The 18,790-nt window shown below is 46.5% G+C and overlaps 1 protein-coding gene across 7 annotated transcripts in view; it reads right to left on the reverse strand.

Moving 5' to 3' along the window:
- Nucleotides 1–18,790, reverse strand: part of vir (VIR_N domain-containing protein) — a 372,111-nt gene that overhangs the window by 38,336 nt on the left and 314,985 nt on the right. For all 7 annotated transcript variants that reach the window (XM_075698519.1, XM_075698512.1, XM_075698531.1 and 4 more), the window contains 2 exons: nt 13,177–13,247; nt 12,854–13,011 (listed from right to left, as the gene is read on the reverse strand). In XM_075698519.1, coding sequence (XP_075554634.1) covers nt 12,854–13,011; nt 13,177–13,247 — 229 coding nt within the window. The remainder of the gene's footprint in view (nt 1–12,853; nt 13,012–13,176; nt 13,248–18,790) is intronic.

The following is an 18,790-nucleotide window of genomic DNA, read 5'->3' on the forward strand; positions in this document are numbered from 1 at the left end:
TGGAGGCTACCGGCTTGTTGTGGACTACCGACCGTTAAATGCACGCACCCGAGTACGTGCCTACCCAATACCTTGAACAGACTGGCTGCTAGCGCAATTGGTCCGAGCAATGTGGTTTTTCAGCTTTGATCTCTCCCAAGGGTTTTTCCAAATTCCTGTTTGCGAGGCTGACATAGCTAAAACGGCCTTCATTTGCCATCAAGGTACATCTGAGTTTATGAGGATGCCCTTCAGGGTGGCAAGTGGTCCAGCAACTTTTCAAACCCTAATGGACCGGGTGCTGCAGGGAATCAATCACCACTTTGCTATGGCATTTTTAGATGATGTTCTTGTATACTCAAGAGACACTGGAGAACCGTGTTGAGCATGTAAGGGAAGTGCTACAACGCATTAAGGGTGCTGGCCTTACGATTAATCCAGATAAAATACAGGTCTGCCGTCAGTCCCTCAAGTTTTTAGGTCACGTCATCTCCCCTGGGCAGTGCAGACCAGATGAGGAGAAGGTGCGTGCGGTGCTGGATTACCCAAGACCTAGCACAGTTAAGCAGTTGCAAGTCTTCCTGGGACTTGTCAGCTACTATAGAAGCTTCATCCCTCACTTTTCACTGACGGCACATTCACTGACCAACCTTTTGAAGAACGAGCCATGGCAGTGGGAGGAGTGCCAAGAGCGGCTTTCATTGTACTCAGGCAGGCCTTAGCTCAGGATGCTGTTATAAGCCTCCCAGATCTAAATTGACCCTTTGTGGTGGAGACAGATGCAAGTGACATTGGAATTGCAGCTGTGCTACTGCAGGCTGGCCCTGATGGTCTGCAGCCTGTTTGCTTCATTAGCAGAGTCCTTACAGCAGCTGAGAGACATTATACTGCCCAGGAGTGGGAATGCCTGGCAGTAGTCTGGGCAGTGGACAAGTTCAGGGCATATCTTGAATTTACGGAGTGTGAGATACACTGTGACCACTCCTCCCTGGCATGGATGTTTAATACCGACCAAGCTTCACCCAGGGTCAAGCGTTGGGTTCTTCGGCTGCAGGGCTTCAACTGCCGAATCAAGCACAGACGAGGGCTGGCAAACATACCCGCTGATGCCTTGAGTAGAGCCCCTCTCCAGTGTGAAGACAAGCCAAGTGACAACCTACATAAGACGCTTTTCCCCAATGCTGCTCCAGAACCTGAAGGCAAAATCACATTTGATGAAGTAGCTGTTGCCTCGGAGGTTGACTCTTCGCTACTGAGTAACACAACACAGCTTGTACAAGAACAAGCTCGTGATGATCGCCTCTTAAAGCTGAAGGCAGTGGTCCAAGGGACTCGGCTCCCAAGCTCGGACCCTGATCATCACCTCTTTCGCGATCTGGCTGAAACAACGGAACTGCAGCCAAGCGGACTGCTGGTTCAGCAAAGAGGCAACAAGAAGGTAGCGTGGCTACCTAATCACTTGCGGCAGCTGGCCCTGAAAGTGGCCCACGACCATCCCACTGCAGGCCATACTAGATTTTTCAAAACTCTGAGGCGTGTTGCTGCACGATTCGTCTGGCTGGGCATGCAAGCGGACATATCAAAGTATGTGCAATGCTGTACTGTCTGTCAGCGCAAGATACCAGAAGGCTTCATGAGCAGTCAGTGGGCAACATCACTCATGGAAGAACTCAGTGTTGACATTATCGGGCCCTTGCCATCTACACCTCGGGGCCACAAATACTTGCTGGTAGTTATTGACAAATTTACGAAGTTCCCAGAGCTTTTCCCTCTACGAGCAGCAACAAGTGCAAAAATACTAGAGTGCATGGTGCAAGTCTTCTGCCGCCATGGCACACCTGTGGCCATCACCAGCGACAATGGCAAGCCCTTTGTTAGCACACTATGGCACAACCTCTTGAAACACTGGGGCGTCAAAGATCGTCACACAGTGCCTTACCGGCCAGCTGGCCAAATGGTGGAGCGTCACAATGGCACAATTAAGCAGTGTCTACGGGCATACTGCTCCAACCACAAACACTGGGACTGGCATATACCCGAGATAGGCCTTGGCATGCGTACTGCCGAGAGCGTTCTCACCGGATATACTCCAGCATTGTTGTGTTACGGCCACGAGTTGCGCACCCCACGGGAACCTGCAAGCGACAAGGACACGGAGCTTCCAAAAGCAGCACACCATGCACTTGCTGCAGAACTCCAGCGGTGCCTTGGAGAGGCCCTACAGTATGCTCGGTCACATCAGACAGCTGCTTGGAAGGTGCAGAAATCTTGTTACGACCGTCATCGGCAGCCAACAACCATCAAAGAGGGTGACCTTGTGCTCCTGGATTCTCATACCTTGAGTGATGCAGCCAGGGGCATTTCGGCAAAATTGGCACCGCGGCGAAGTGGACCTTATTGTGTAGTCAAACGATTACGTGACAATGACTTTGTTTTAAGCAATCCTACTACAGGACGTCATTGAACTACCGCCCACGCTGATCAGTTGATGCTCTACCATGAGCCATGGCTTCTTCCTACCAGCACGGCTTCACGATTCGAGGGGGGGGGGGGGGGGGGGGGGGGGGGGTTATGACGCGCAAGGGCAGGGGCAAGCGAGCCCAAGACCCGCGATGAGGAGCCACGGTTCTCGGAGGCCAGGCGCAGGATCAACAGTAGTTGACTGAGCAGTGAAGTGGTGTGTGTGTGAGTGCGGGGAAGACAGCGGTGCGAGCGTGCGAGTGTGTGGGGAGGGAGTGGCGAACGGGAGAACTCGGAGTGTGGTTGTGTAGTAGGCAAGGCTGGCGTTCGGCATAGAGTTTCATATTAGTATAACTAGAGGGAAATCTGGCGCTGCGATCGTTCAACCATCATGGGAATGATGGGAAGTACAGGCTTTGGATTGGCATTCTGTTGACTGGCGAACTAGTCTACAAGTATTTTAGGGCAGTTTTGGTTTAGCTTCAAGCGCAATTGCGATAACCTGCAGTGGGACAGTGCAATGCCAAGCTCTCTGCCTTTGTTATGTTGCTCAAGTGGCGATAGCGCGCTGAGCCAGCGGCTGGGACGATGTTTGTGTCACGTTGTGGTGTCGAAACCCTGATGAGAAAGCGACGGCATCGTAAACGATGAAAGAATATGTTTTGACTGTTTGGACCTTGGTTTGTTAAGTGTGTTAGGTTGGCGCTGTAGCTTTATGTGCTTTATGAAACTTCAGAATAGGAAAAAGAAGGCAATACAGATATATAAGACAGACAGTTGTATTACTAGTGGCTTGATAATCGAATTTTATTGAGGGCTTTATTATGCATTGCTTGTTTATGTGCTCATTGAAATGCGTGTTTTAGGATTATTCTCTGACGTTAAATCGGGAACAGAAATCGCACAAGAATGCATACCCTGGTATGTTCTGGTGACAAACCATAGTAAACTGTGCTTCCATCCAAAAGTCATACAATGTTTATGTAGCGTGTTGTACATTATATAACATACTGCAGAAATATAATTAGATTTTACGCGATAATATTTGAGTATAGCTCCGTTAACTGCGCTGCAAGCAAACGGCACTAGTCTAAAGAACGAAGTCAATCCGAAGCCTGTACTTCCCATCATTCCCATGTAGGTTGAGGCAACACTCATGAGAGCACCGTAGACATTAGCGCCATATTTCCCTCTAGGGTATTCATTTAGAAACTCTATGGCGTTCGGGAAACAAAGCGCAAGTTCGGGACGTGTGGCGTGTTGTCGATCGTGACATGTTACAAGTAGTTACACATTCAGGTAATCTATGCTATTCTCTAAGTTCCTGCAGAAAGAAAGAGTATTTGAAACAGTTTGTGTTGAAATGGTATTCTTGCAAGGTTAGTGGATACACTTGCCATTGGCCTAGATATCCTGCGGCTGCAATTTTCTAGCAATGCCTTATATGCTATTCCTTTTCACACTTTTTGGGCTCCATCAGTGGTCAGAGCGATGCTCTGCATGCATTGACAGGATTAGCCGGCTAAGAGCAGTTAATGATAAGAGCAACATAGAATCGGTTGAAAGGCGTCGCTACAAAACCGCGGCCTGTATCTTGACCATTGTCATATTCTAACTACAAGGATACGAAAGTCAGTCGATGCATGCATCAAATCCTAATTGGCGACTACACACAACTAAACACTACACATCATCGTTGGCGACTACTAGATCGACTAAGCTTTGCTATTTTCAGTTTCATGGAGCACCAGCAACACAGCCGACGACCATGCCAGCGACGTCTCAAAGTGAAAATTAAGTGAAAATATAATTACAGTAAAACCTCGTTAAACCGTACCCACTTAAACAGTAGTTTTGTTTTAAAAGTAGTAAAGTCAAATCCCCGACTCAGCGGCCATTGAACATAATGTGTTCTGTATCCGCATAAACCGTACCAGCTTATTGCGTACGCATCGGTTAAAACGTAGCGTTTCCACTTTTCGTCGCGCAAGCACGGCGGTGCTTTGTCTCCATCGGGCGGCCCGGCAGAACAACAAGCCTCAGAGATCAGAACAACGGCCTCCAAGCGTCCTGTGCGTTTGCGTGCGAAGCCACATCAACATCAACATCATTTCGACGCCGTGCCAGAGAGCGTTGTGGCGTCGCGCAAGCGAGGACTTGCGTCATGCCGAAGCTCGGATAAAATAAAGCCCCTGCATCTACGCGCCACCGCCGCTTTCTTAAGTAGCGACAACCTTTGTTGTATGCCGCCTTTTTCCCTCACACCAAATCCGGTTCCGGTATTTCCGGTTCCGGCATTTCCGGTTTAAAAATTTCCGGTTCCGGCGTTTCCGCTTCCTGGAGTTGCGCTGCGGGAATTTCCACGTTGACTGCCGTTGGACAATGGTGAGACGGCCGCGCGTGCTTAGCAGAGCTGTGGCAGTCACCATAAGAAGAATACAAAGGGGACAAGCTGTTGTATTCCGCTGAAGTAGTAGTTCGCGGTCGCTGTTTTCCAAATGCACGAAAAACGGCAGTGGTCTCCAAGCGCCTAGGCACTACATTCCACTGTACGTTGTCGCTGGTGCCACAACCCATCGCAGGTTGACGCGAAGCAGCGAACACGAGCAGATCGCTGGTTACAGTAGGCGGTGGTTCTTGGATAGAATCGCTTTCACAGTTTCAACCGCAGCTCGTGCAATTAAAGCCTCTCCAGCGGCGTGAAAGTAAACAACGCTAAAAAACAAAGTGTCACTTCCACTCGGAACAGGAAGCTCCAGCTACGTAAGTTCCGCTTGACGCCGGAATCTAAGGGGGTGAGTGGGAGAGGAGCGTGGAGGAGGAGGCCAGCTTGGCGGTACTTAACCTGGTCGGCGGAAACGTGTATGGCGGGGCTTTAGGATAAAAAAGACGCCGGGTGCTCAGCATAGAAGAAAAATTAGACATTGTGCGTGCTATCGAACGTGACACGAAGTTGGCGCTGGCACGAGACAGGGATCTGCTGTTGACTACGGTGTGTGGCATTTGGAATGCGAAGGAGTTGCTTCGCAGCGTTGCTGCGACGGCGAAGAGATGTTGGCTACGTGGTTCGACTTTTCCCCATTGTTGCCTCTGTTGTTGCCGAAGTGTCAACTAGCGACAGTGATGAGGACGACACGGAAAGCGACAGCACGGGCGATTCAGGCCCGACAGTGGCAGAAGCTGCTCGTTACGTCAGCCTCATGAATGCAATCGTCACGACGAGAACAGGGCGCGATAACGCAACTATTCCAAATGAAAAGTATTCTGTACTCCAGCACCCGGCAATGAAAAAGGCGCCCCGGGACTTCTGCAGCACTACTGCGCGCTTGCACGGAGAATACGTAACGCCAATGAAGAATCTGCCACGCGAGTGTTTGCCGAGAAGAGGGGGCTGGCTGAAAAGCTGGCACGCAGCTTCAGTAAGTTTGAGGCCGCTGTCGTCGTGCTAGGCGCCGCGGCATCAAACGAAAATAACAATTTTGTCGCGCGAAGTGAATAAATACTGCATGTTTTTTTCCCCTTTCATCGCACTCTCTCAGAGTTGCGTTTTCGACAGGTAAGTGGGTGATTTCAGGCTAATTCGGTTAAACAGTACGACCGTTCAGTACGTACTTTTTCCGAGCTCCGGCCAACTACGGTTTAACGAGGTTTCACTGTACTTCTGCTTGATTTGATGGCCAAATTAGCACAGTCATGCAGTCAGAGCCCAAATTATTGCCCAACATCCTGTGAGGTGTCAGAAATTTCAATCGTCCTTATACATTAGGTCTATGTGGCTAGTGGTGGTGCCACGGGGATGTCTGAATAATCGAGCACGCCCAAATTATCGGTGTCCAAATAATCGGGATTGACTGCATTCATAGTCAAATTTGACACTGGGTGTGGTAAATTTGCAAAGGTGGGAGTCTCGATACAAAAATAAAGCCCCCCCCCCCCCCCCCCCCCCTCGCCCTATGTGGCACAGCTGCTTGCAAGGCAAAGCTGAAGGCAGTCTTGTTCATGCCAGCTAAAAACAGGAGCACAGGTGTTAGCAGCTCCGCCTGGCTTCTGGAGACTGCCATACTATGAGCAATCAGCAATCAATGTCACGTGGAGGGTTGACTCCTGCCAATGACTCCTGCCAAAGAATGTGAAATTAGCACACTCAGTGTCCAATCTAACGATGAATAGATTTCAACACAGAAGCAGTCTGAAAGTACAAAACAAAAATAGAGTTGTCTTCGAATACAAATGTGTTCAAGTTTCTGATATAAACACACCATAATCATAAAATTTGAAAAGTTAAGCAAAAATCTTGTTTACTTATGTACTTGTTTGTGCAAATTGTGTCTGCCTAAGAGCATAGACCGCCTGCGCAAGCAGCACTTTCACAGCCAGCATAGCCTTTTTATTAAAATCACTAATAATTTGACCTCAAAGGCCCTGATACTGAGTTATGCCTAAGTAGAATTGCCATGTATGCATGACCCTTTCTGCTAAAGCACTGGCTCGTTCGCACAGAAATTTCCCACAGAAATTTCATGGTGGGCTCACTTGACACTACACTTGTGTTCATAGCTTGCTTTATTTAGTCCACAATAAATCCAAAGAGTGCATCATGTGCTGTGACACCACTTACTAAAATGTTGACATTGCTGCAACAAAACAATGATGATGACAGGTGGCTTTCACCATAATGCTAACAGATGGTGTTAACATCCCATTGATCATTTTACTACAGTGGCTTCAGTTCCCCCGTGTGCCACAAGTTGTCTTTTTGGACACTTTTATTTCCCTTATTCTTTCTACATTTCAATTTAAAAGAACAGTTTATTTTTGCTATTCTTTCCCTGGGTTCATTGTCTGCAGACTTCATGTAGGAGTTTAACAAGAAATCGGGCCCCTCGGTTCCCCTTGGTCTTCCTGCTATTCATGGAGTGCCATTATTGTCTTTTCTATTTCGGTTGGGCACATGGTTGTTTGCCCCCATGTTACAGTCCCTTGAAAGAGCCATAAAAGCGACTGATTCTGGCCATCGAAAGACAACCACACATGTTCTGGAAAAAAAAAAAAGCCCGAGCACTGCAACAATTCCTGCACAGCACTGACACTCTGCAGGCTGGAGGCAGAACAGGCTGATATGACAACACAAAATAGTGTTCTTTGGCATTGTTCTGAGAACTGCACTCATTTCGGATATGCAGATTCATTTATAACTTGTATGCGAGGATGGGTCCTAATGCAAATAAGAGCAGCTGTGCAGCACTTTACAGTACTTCAGGGTTTGCTTCTCTAGACGCATGCCAATGTTCTGCGCTACTATAGTACATATGCGCTATTTCAGTAGTTCCTCATAGCAGAGCCAAAGCTACAAGGCTTGCGAGTGCAGATTTTTGCACAGCAAGACGTAGTGCCTTAGTTCAGAACCCATTGCATGACTAAATGGCCTTGACAAGTGGTCTCGTCGGCAGATGTTTACTTGGGAGCTTCTCTGCAGGTCACAGCTGGTTTTTTGTGCAATATGGCTTCATTGCTTAATAAATATTTATTGAGGCTCAATGATACTGAAAATAAGAGTTCTCAACTTGTTTGAGTGAAAATGTGCAAAGAACAAAAAAAAAACATCACTGCAATGCTGCTCTATAAACATTGATTTGCATTTAAAAAGTGCAAACAATTAATTGATTTGACACTGCCTAAATTCATCAGTATATTCAGCACAGCCCCAGCATCATGGAGGGCTCCCTCCTGGGTAGTGCTTTGTCCTTCACAAGAATTGGCATCCACAGACTCGCCTGCGCAGTATCGTTCCAAGCTGCTCTTTTAAGCAACAGGAATGAAACAGCTGGCGTGGACAAGCTTGGAACAGTGTGGAAGGAGTGCAGTAAAGGTGCAAGCACAAACTCTGTAATTAAGAGAACGACTGCATGCATGAATGTCAGTGAGCGCATCCTGCACAAGTGGATGTTACAAGAGGGATAGAGAGATGGCGCTACTATCTCATGCGATGTAAGGTGCCTCACTCTCAGCGCCACCTCCTGTCATTCAGGGTGGTGACACCCTTTCACCAGGCCTGTGCCGCACCTCCACCATACTATGTCGGAGCTGTTGAAGTATCTGTGCATGTGTGTGGATTAGTCAGTGCAGCGCGGTTATGTTGTTTCATGTTTGTAATTTCCATGGTGCTGTGTGCGTGTTCGCTAAATTGACTTTTCGGGCTTGCGATGCGAGATGAAAGGTGCATGACAGTTTTAACGATGAAAATAATCAGTCATGCCCGTTTGCTGCGCACAGCAAACAACACTTATGTCTTGGGTTTTTCTGCAACCCAGAACGCAGGAAAAAAATATGCAAGAACCTCGTTGATCTAAGCCATCATGCTTAAATTTGTGTCTTCATATCAAATGGTCTTCAGGAAATTTTCTGAACTATAGACATTTGCTGTATAAGTCACGTGATGAGGCGATGAGAAGCCTACAAACCCAATAGGTAACTTGCAACAATCGCATGCACTGAGCATCCAAATGTTAGCAAAATTTTCTTGGGGAGTATTCTCTAGTTGCAGCTCAGCCTCTGCTAATGTAAGACTGTTTTCCGCAATGCGCACATTATCAATCTTGCTTTTCAGATGCACGATTTGTATCTCGATAATTACAGTACCATCAGTTATTGATAACACTATCGTATTTATTTACCTCCTTTTGCCCTATAGCTTTTGATGCCATAACGCAGCTATAGTACTTTTATGGTAAAAAGTTGTGTCAGCATTCTTGAAGGACGATATTTTCTAAGACCTTAACGGGGGATGTAGCAATTGAAGTGGTCAAATGGTCAAAATTTTCCATAAATTTTTTTTCACAATCCACGGACCTTTATTAACCTCGCGGTGAAATATTATAACGAAATACGCAGTAGGAATCGAGAAAACAGCACTTTCCTAGAGTGCTGTCATCAAAAATTGTGAAAAAATCTGGCTTCGGACGGTCCCGTCACACCGCTGATCACTCGGCTATCCGTTGACGCGGTACTGCCATCTTGGTACCATCATAAAGAGTAGAGATCAGAGCTGAAGAAAGCAGGAGCAACGTATTTCTCCACCAAACAATAAACCAGCAAATGCAATCGAAAAAAAGGCAAATCCAGCATTGCAATTGGGTGCAGTAGTCGCGTGGGGCACAAGGCACACTCCTATTGGCTGTTGTAGATTTGAATTGCTGACGAACCTCTCTCACGCGCATTTGCGCAGCAGTGAAAACGTGCCCATGAGTGATGGTAACGGTGCGTCTGCGAGCGATGGTAATGGTGCACCTGTATGTGGTCGTGATGGCAACGCGACCTAGGTGAGAGCAGAAGTTTTTGCATCAAATATTCAACTGTGGATTTCAGCTCTAACTCTCACTAATAAATAGGTTCTGTGACGACAGACAAGAGCGGACATATTCAAGGTGTTTATCAAGTTTACATTTAAAATTTCCCTGAGTTTTCCAGGTTTTCCCTGAGTGCTTTGCAAAATTCCATAGGTGATGCAGAATTACACTTTATGTCAAGACGGGCTGAAAACATGTCGCTCGATGCTGTCACTCTCTAGTAAGCATATGAAATAAATTTTTTAAAAAAGATTACTTAATCCAATTTGAATACTAAGGAGTAGTGCTTATTTTATTCAAAAGAGAATAGAAGGGTGGGGTTAGTAAAATGCACAGGAAATAAAATGTCTTGGAAAAAAATTGCAAATCGAGTCAGCCATTCTCAAATACGAATAAAAAGGAGATGCATACAGAAGAAAATATTTTCGAGTATGACCTATTTCTATCAACTGATAGCAAGCTCAGCGGTATGAGGCCCGAACTTTGTCACAATTGAGATTCTCTCTTAACAGCTCGTAAGTCAACCTCAGCTGTCCTGACATACTCTCAGCCTGTACACGATGCCTCAATGTTGTTTCACTGCTTTAAAGAGTTTATTTTGGTTTGGATGAGGGACACCTCCATCTTGGCATCAGCCAACACTTTGTTTTTTGAGCTCAAGTTCCTTCAAGACGGCGGTAGCATGCTTCCTTTCCCATTCATTCCTCAATGCGTAGGTCCTTTTTGTTCTCGTCCTCCTTCCGCAGCTTGTTCGCCCTACGAACCATTTGAAGCATCTTCTTGGTGAGTCGTACAGTCAACAACTGATTTTTCGAACGGCCTAGGGGACACGAAAACATCCGAAAAATCGGCCAGTTGGAAAAAATGAATGCATGTCTTTTACTGCGCTCAAGGACTGAAACCGCCACAGGCACATTCGAAAAAGGGCTGAAGGCCTGGCAGTACAGGTATTAGGCATATCGGTGCTCATACTGTGACAGGAGATACCGGGTGCACGCGTGTATAATTAAGGAATACGTACTGTGTCCCATGGCAATAGCCCCTTCCCACGCTTGTTATGCTTCACTGCAATACTTTTGGTATGCTTCACCAAGTAACATTTCTGTATAGAGGCGAAGCTGACTTTTGGGAAGCGGCATTATGCAACGCAACATGCTTTCTGAGCTTCGACGCCAATCGCGAAGACCACAAAGGTGGAATTAGTGCCATTGCTGACAGCGGTGAATTATTTCAATGAAAAACACGGCACCCGACGGCAAGAAGCTTGAGAGCGAAAGTCGAAGCAGCTAGGCCTAGCGTTGCCGCAGTAGTAGCTACGGATGCCAGCGGATCTGCGTGCGAGCGTGCCGGTTCGAAGCGGCGAGGTAATCAAAACGGTAGCGGTGGTGGCTTTGATTAATGCCATTTTGGACCTACGGTCACGATAAGAAGTCCGGAAGATTGGACAGCGAAGGGTTCTTGCATCCAAAATTTCTGACATTCTGATACATTAACTCTATGGGGTACATGATGGTGCCGCGAAGCTGTCCGAATTATCAGGCATCCGGAAAGTCGGTCGTTGACTGTACACTGGCAACTCCTCCAGCCAAAGACAGAATGTTAAAGACAATTTGTTACGATTCCTGTCTGTTATTCGAGCCAGAATTATCGCGACTTTTGTTCCCCTTCAATAATATTACAGATAATTTTCCCTGATAGAAGCACAAATTCCCTTAATTTTCCTGGAGCTTTTCCAGACTACTCAAAATCCCTGAGAATTCCCAGTTTTCCCGGTTGGTACACACCCTGGTTTTGAATGCACTGTCATCTACCTCTGCGCAACGTATGGATGCACGAAAATCAGAAAGGCAACTAAGGTGCTCGAAACTGCTGGAAGAAAGCGAAAAGCTACATCAAAATGTACAGAAAATTTGCCCTCAGAGGCAAAGGACTACATCCCAGGTGGGTTTTAGGCGCTCAAAGTTAATATTTAAACGTTTACAACAAATGAAACTTGGAGCTCCATTTTCTCAGCTTTCATTTTTTATGCAGTTGCTTTCAGTCATCCCAGTCCCATTTCACGAGTGAAGACAAAATCATTCTGTCTTTTGCACTTACAGCCCGAAAGATTGATGAGAGCAATAAAGCTGTCCATTTTTAACTGACCTCATAAAAAAATTTATAATGGATTTTTTGTGAAAGTCGTTGGTAAGACAATATGCACAGGAAAGTTAAAAAAATATTTTTATGCTCATTTCGGCATTTAAAAAATAAACCAATAGCTTTATTGCACAGAATAGGCCTTTGTGAACATGGCGATGTGAATATCTTGGCGAACTTATGTCTAATTAATTAATTAATTTGGGGATGACCATTAAAGGCTGTCAATTGTTTTAATTTGAGAACTGTAATAGATAGCACAAAAGTAATTTCAGGTATGATATCAGCATAACAAGTCACACCTGTATGCCGAATTTCCCAAATTTATTCCCTTAAATAAAAAAAAGTTTTCGTTGCCACGTCCCCCTTTAAGTATATTCGATACGTGTCAGCGTTGTTTTCAAAACAAATTTATGAGCGTAAGCGTAAGCACAGCAAAAATGACTAGTTATCTACTGGCCTCGAGACTTATCTTAATTTCACCTGTTTTTAAGGTGAGATGTAAATATTGCAATGCACGTAAGCATCCCAATTGCGAAAATTAGAAACTTTGACATTGTCAGTGAGCGCCGAACCTAAATTCCCGCTGTCCGTCATAGCACGCCTTTATGCGTTCTGACACAATATCTCGCTGCCCAGTTGCAATGCTTGTAGATGCTGCCATCGCTTGCGCTGTAGTAGTCACCACTAGCAGTTAATAAGGCATGGAAGCATGGAAGAACACCTTAAAGATGTGCTTTCCCTCCTAATTGAGTAGCTGCCTCAATGTTGAGAGGATCTAGTACTGAAACAGAGTGTAGAACTGATAATGTATTGTCTTACAAATTTCCTCATGTCCAGCTGTTTCATGCTGAAGGTTCTGGTCCCTCTTCAACCAATCAACATGAGTAACACAAAGACCACAATGTATGTGATTGCCCAGCACTTGCCTTTCCTGGTGGGCGTTGATGCAATTGGTGGACAAAGTCATCCACATGCGTGGATGGGGGCCGGCTTGTGTTAGGTGGCCGTGAACGAAATGGGTCATTTGCCCGTGATTGGTGGCCAAGGCTAACCCGTGGCAACCCTCGGCCCCGCATTGGTGCAACTGCAGCCATGGAAATATGATGTGAAAAAAGAAGGAACAGGCTAGATAAAACACAATCTTGTTGATAATGATGTGACAGCAAAAAACATGGAAAAGTCATGAAAACAGGCATGAAATGGCACACAAGGCAACAACCACTTTGTAGCAAACAGAAAATGCACCCACTGAATGGCTTCTTCGTACTGGGTTCCGTGCCATCTGGTCCCATCAGCGTATGTGACTTGCGCTTGCTTCTCCTATATATCACAAAAAAAAAAAAATAAAGTAGCAAATATTCATGACATTCTTTTAAAATTATTAAATAATGGTCATGCCATGCCAAATGCGTCAAACATTGAGCTCGGCCATTGATGATTTCTTTCTAAAAACTAGTGATTGATCTTGTTATTGTGACAAATGTTTCCACAATGTAAAAAAAAGTATTTTTGGTTTCTGACTGCCATTTCTGAAGTCAATGAAATAGGATTATATGTTGCGAATCACACTGTTCAGTTACAGCATAGGTTTTATTAAAGAAAACTAGGAAATGCAGCAAGAAATGATAAAAGCTACACAGTGGCTACATGTAATAAAGAACACACTAGACCACTCAACAAAAACTTCTCAATGCCTCAACCACCCTTTTGCGATTTGTTACCACCATGACCCATGTCTTACTAGTTCACTAACATAGATGTGCATTTTTCTATGCTGTCGTAGCAAAAGTACCTAAATATGTGTAGTAGTATTCAAACTAGTATATTACTACAAATAGACTACCAGAAAAGAATACTAAAAAATAGTTGACACAGGATGCCTCAGCTGTACCCATATAACTTTTTCCATTTTCTTGCTATTGCATGGTTGCGCTCATACAGTTGAATTTTAAAGGAACAGACAACCGCTCAGAACATGAATCGAGATAACCCTGCTGATGGAACGATTCCCTATCATAGTGGCTAAAACGAGCCATGGTTTTCTCATTAAACATGATTGATATTTTTAATTCATCATTAAATGTTGCAAAAAATGACCTTTGGCACCCCACGCAGCAATAACATGAAGCGGCATAAGAGGTCCACCACCACATGACCTTCTATAGTGTACATGGTTCCTGGTCTTTTAATCAGTATTAAAATGCTGCATACTTTTTATTATTATACGTTTTTCCTGACTTACAATGTGCAGATAAGCCTTCATTTGTAGTGAGGAGAAAAGTGGCGCTGCCTTCGCCTTTGTTTTCGATGAGCTGGCTTGGCTGGTCTATCGACAAAAAAACGACGACAGGGGCCAGCCAGCCAAGACGTATCGTAAAAACCGGAATATAAGTCGAACTTTTTTTCAAAAAACCATTGCGAAAAGTCGACCCTTGTCTTATATACCGGACATTGGCGGAAAAACTACGGAAGTCTTGCAACAATGAGCGGATGAAGTAAAGAGCCGCCTTCGCCATCACCATCAGCAGCAGCGCGGCGTGGCGACATTGTGGCACCGCCAATTTGCGATTACATTGTGACAAAGTTACCGTATTTACTCGCGTAATGAACCCACCCCCCACTTTTGTCGTCGAAAATTGAATTTTTTTTTTTTTACGTCGCGTAAATAACGCGCACCCGCCCGCAGGGTCGGTGTTCAGCATGTTCGCGTTATCTCGGCTCAATTGGCCGGCGCTGTCGACTGTCGACGATCATAAAATTGTCTGATCGCGCAGTGATAAAATAAACATCATTTGAAGCCAACGATGCTGAACACCGGCGACGCGAACGCGGGTGACGCGGGCATCGACTGCACGCTTTCGTTGATCGTTCATTGACCTTGCATGATTCGTTGGTGGATGCGCAAAGGGCTTTACTGGGGCGTCCTCTTTGAAATGGGGTGACGGCAGTTTCCACCACGCTCGGCTATTTTCTTTGTATTTCTCGAACCAATTTGTCAAACTTCTCTAGATTCTTTTTTTTTACAATGATGATGATGATGATGCAGGTTGCCGAGTGCCATCTATTAAATGCAAAGCAAACCTCTGCTTATAGCGCCATGCATGCGCAGTCCTATTTTGTTGCTGTTTAAGTGCTTCGCTACGACCTTTGCATTATTTCGTGCGTGCTGTGCATTTTCTGCGCGTTGTGCGATGGGGCGTTACGCTAGCTACACGGCCGGTTTTAAGCTCAAAGTCGTGGAGCATGCTTTGGAGCATGGCAATCGCGCGGCTGGACGGCATTTTAGTGTAGACCCCGTGCGTGTGCGCTACTGGAGGAATCAACAAGAGGAACTCAGAGCGACGAAGAAAGATCGCCGGGCCTTTCGCGGGCCGAAGCAGGGCAAGTTTCCTCGCGTCGAGGAAGAAGTTCTGAGCTATGTGAAGAGGCTCCGCAACGAAGGATGTGCCGTATCCCACGAGCTGATACAGAATCACGCGCGGGCCACTGCAAGAAGTCACGGCATTGCCGCGAGTGAATTTAAGGCGAGCAGTGGTTGGACGACTCGTTTCATGCGCCGGAACGTGTTGTGCCTCAGAAGGCGTACTACGTTATGCCAGCGGCTGCCGGCAGACTGTGGGGACAAAGTGCGTGATTTCCACCGCTTTGTCATTCGGATCCGTGAGGACAAAAAGTTCCTGCTGTCGCAAATCGGGAACGCGGACCAGACGCCTATAAACTTTGACATGCCAAGAAACAGCACTGTCGATATGAAAGGTGCGAAAAGTGTGCAGGTTAAGACGACGGGCGCCGAGAAGCAGCGGTGCACCGTGATGTTAGCTGTAACAGCGGATGGCAGGAAGCTGCCGCCGTTCGTCGTCTTCAAAAGAAAGACTCTGCCAAAGGGAACTCTTCCTGCCGGTATCCACATTCGCGCCCAGGAGAAAGGGTGGATGTCGGCCGAACTGGTGTCCGACTGGCTGAAAACAGTCTGGGGACGGCGGCCCGGGGCTCTTCTCCTGCCATCGCTGCTTGTTATGGACAGCTTCCGCGGCCATCTGGAAAAAAATGTCCGCTGCCGAATGAGCGAGTTACGCACGGACCTCGCTATCATCCCAGGTGGCTTGACATCAGTGCTGCAGCCCCTTGATGTTTCCATTAATAAGCCCTTTAAGGACAACGTGCGCCGGCTCTATACAGAGTGGATGGCCGCGGGAAACCACGACCTGACTCCCGCAGGTAAGATTAGAAGGCCCACCATCGACATGCTCTGTCGATGGATTCTAGAAGCATGGAGTGTGATTCCCAGCGAGATGGTCGTCCGCAGCTTCAAAAAGACTGGCATCTCCAACAGCCTCGACGGCAGTGAAGACGACGCGCTGTGGGAAGACGACGACGCCGACGAAGTCGCAAGCGATATGAGTGGAAGCGTGGATTCAGATAGCGAGCCCGAGTGAGACAGACCATAAGCAGCCAGCAGCATGAAAATAAAAATGAATTTTTAATTCACATTCATCGCGTACGTGTTTTTACTATAAAGGTAAGGTTGGGATTGCGATTTTCCTATCTTCATTGTGACATGAAATTTCGACCTAAAAAATATCTAAATTTTTTTTCCCCGCGTAATGAACCCTCCCCCCAAATTTATGTCAACTTATCTGGAAAAAAGGTGGGTTCATTACGCGAGTAAATACGGTATATTGGTTAAAGGCTGATTTTTCATATTTTGTTTCAAAATGAGCATTGAGTGCGTGGAAGCCCACGGCAACCTCGTGGCACAGCGCGAATTTAGAGTATCCGAAAAGAGCATTCGGTACTGGTGGAGGCAGAAGCAGCAAACCAACAGAAAACGTCATTTCGTGGGTGAACTGCAGAACTGGAAGACAACGTTGTGGAGTTCATCCGGGAGCTGCGTGTAAGATCGCTACCTGTGACAGCCAAGTGCATCCGTTTGAAAGCGGTAGAGATCGCGCGTGCCTCTGGACTGGGTAACGAGAAGCACTCGTCATCCAACTCTAGTTCGGACGACTCCTATCAAAAGCGTTGCTCTGATTCGGAGTAGCGCTTGCGCACTTTGTGCCCTTCTGTGTACTGTACACCCAGCCAATTTTTAACAGTATCGCACGACCATCGACCCGCGTGTTTGTCAGCACCTTGTCACCACGGCACAGAGCGGCGAAATAGCGAAAGTAAGCGCACGTGTACACATGCGTGTATCTAGTTTGTTTCGCCGCTCAGCACCGTTAATAAGGTGCTGACAAGCACGCGGGTCGATGGTCGCGCGATACTGTTAAAAACTGGCCGGGTGCACATGCGAGCAGCATTCAAATAAATACTGTCACTATTGTGCATGAGTCGCATTTGTTTCAAGGTAAGGGTGTCTTTTGGTACTTTTGCCATTGAAAAAGATTTTTTTCATTATTAGAATTCGTTAGTTGGGGGATCGACCTATATTCCAGTCCGACCTATAGTTCGGTTTTTAGGGTAGGTGCTTACTTGAGGGAAAATGCGGTACAAATATAAGAAATGGCTGTAGAACAACGCGAACTTATTGCACCAGCTTTTTATTTTCAAAAGTGGTTGAAAAGGTCAAATTGTAGGTGGTTAACCACAGTGACACTCACTCCTGTGAAGGTAGAACGATGGGTGGCTTTCACAATTTGCGAGGCGGGCTACCGATTCTTTTGATTGAAAAACTTTATTTAATAGATAGGAAAGACAAGGAAGTGGGAAGGGTGGGTCCCTAGTCCAGGACTCCAGTGGCCGTTGCTGTACAGTCAGCTTGGTCTAAGAGACCCTTCTGGGTCTCCAAATTGGCTCGAGCGAGGACAGCCTCCCAAGGCTCCCTGAGTGAGGTCAGTATCATGGGCGAGTTCATGTTCGGTGGCCTATACAGTCGATCCCGGATATATCGAACTCGAAGGGGATCGCAAAATAGTTCGATATTTCGATAATTCGAAATATAAAATATGCATGTCAAAAGCTTCTCTAACAACTCCACACATCTCAAGGCAGTTTCCCGATGTCGTGACTAACGGGATCTTATTGATCTGTGCCTCTAAGGCGCGTAAAAAGACAAAAACACAGCACGATGTGTTGCGAGGAATTCTGAACGCCGTGGCGACCAACAACTTTTCCTCGCCAGCCTCCACCCGTCAAATGATGTCCGCCTTTCTTGAAAAATCCAAATTTTTTAGTTTTTTTTCGCGGCCATGGCTCCGGAACACGTGCCAAAAGAGGAAAGAAAAATGCACCGCAACACACGAGTCTCAAGCCTTCACGTTGGCCTCGTGAATAAAAGGAACAAAGCGAACCGAAAGACGCACCACTCTGCGTCTCCGCACTACTACCACAAGCCCAAGCTGCACTGACCTCGTTCGTCTCGCTGCACCAGCGGTGTCAGCCAACCAAAACACAGGAAACGGGTGCCTTCGGTCAGCGTGGTTTCTCCCTCCCGCTTCCCTTTCACACCCAATCACACTCCAAGTGCTCCTCGTCACGTGCCTTTTACCCACACGCCCCTTTCTCAGAGTGTGGGGCGGCGCGCGTGAGATCGCGGGAACATCACGAGAGCTTCGTGAGGAGAAGCGCACTTTTTGGGGTGGGATGCAATAAGAGAAGCGCACTTGCAGGGGTGGGGTATGATGGGAGAAGCGCACTTGCCGGGGCACAGCCGAGCACGGAGTTCGATACATCGATATGCCGGTGCACAGGAGTTCTATATACGCGAAGAATAGCACTATACTTTTGCATGGGATTCCCAAGGGGATTCTCCAACTGTTTAATATAGGCAATAATTCGATATATCTGGGTTCGATATATCCGTGATGGACTGTATATACATTCCCACATAATGTGGGGAAGAGACTGCCATCCCTTGCACC

Source organism: Dermacentor variabilis, chromosome 1 (genome assembly GCF_050947875.1).
Source record: "Dermacentor variabilis isolate Ectoservices chromosome 1, ASM5094787v1, whole genome shotgun sequence".
Lineage (NCBI taxonomy): Eukaryota > Metazoa > Arthropoda > Arachnida > Ixodida > Ixodidae > Dermacentor > Dermacentor variabilis.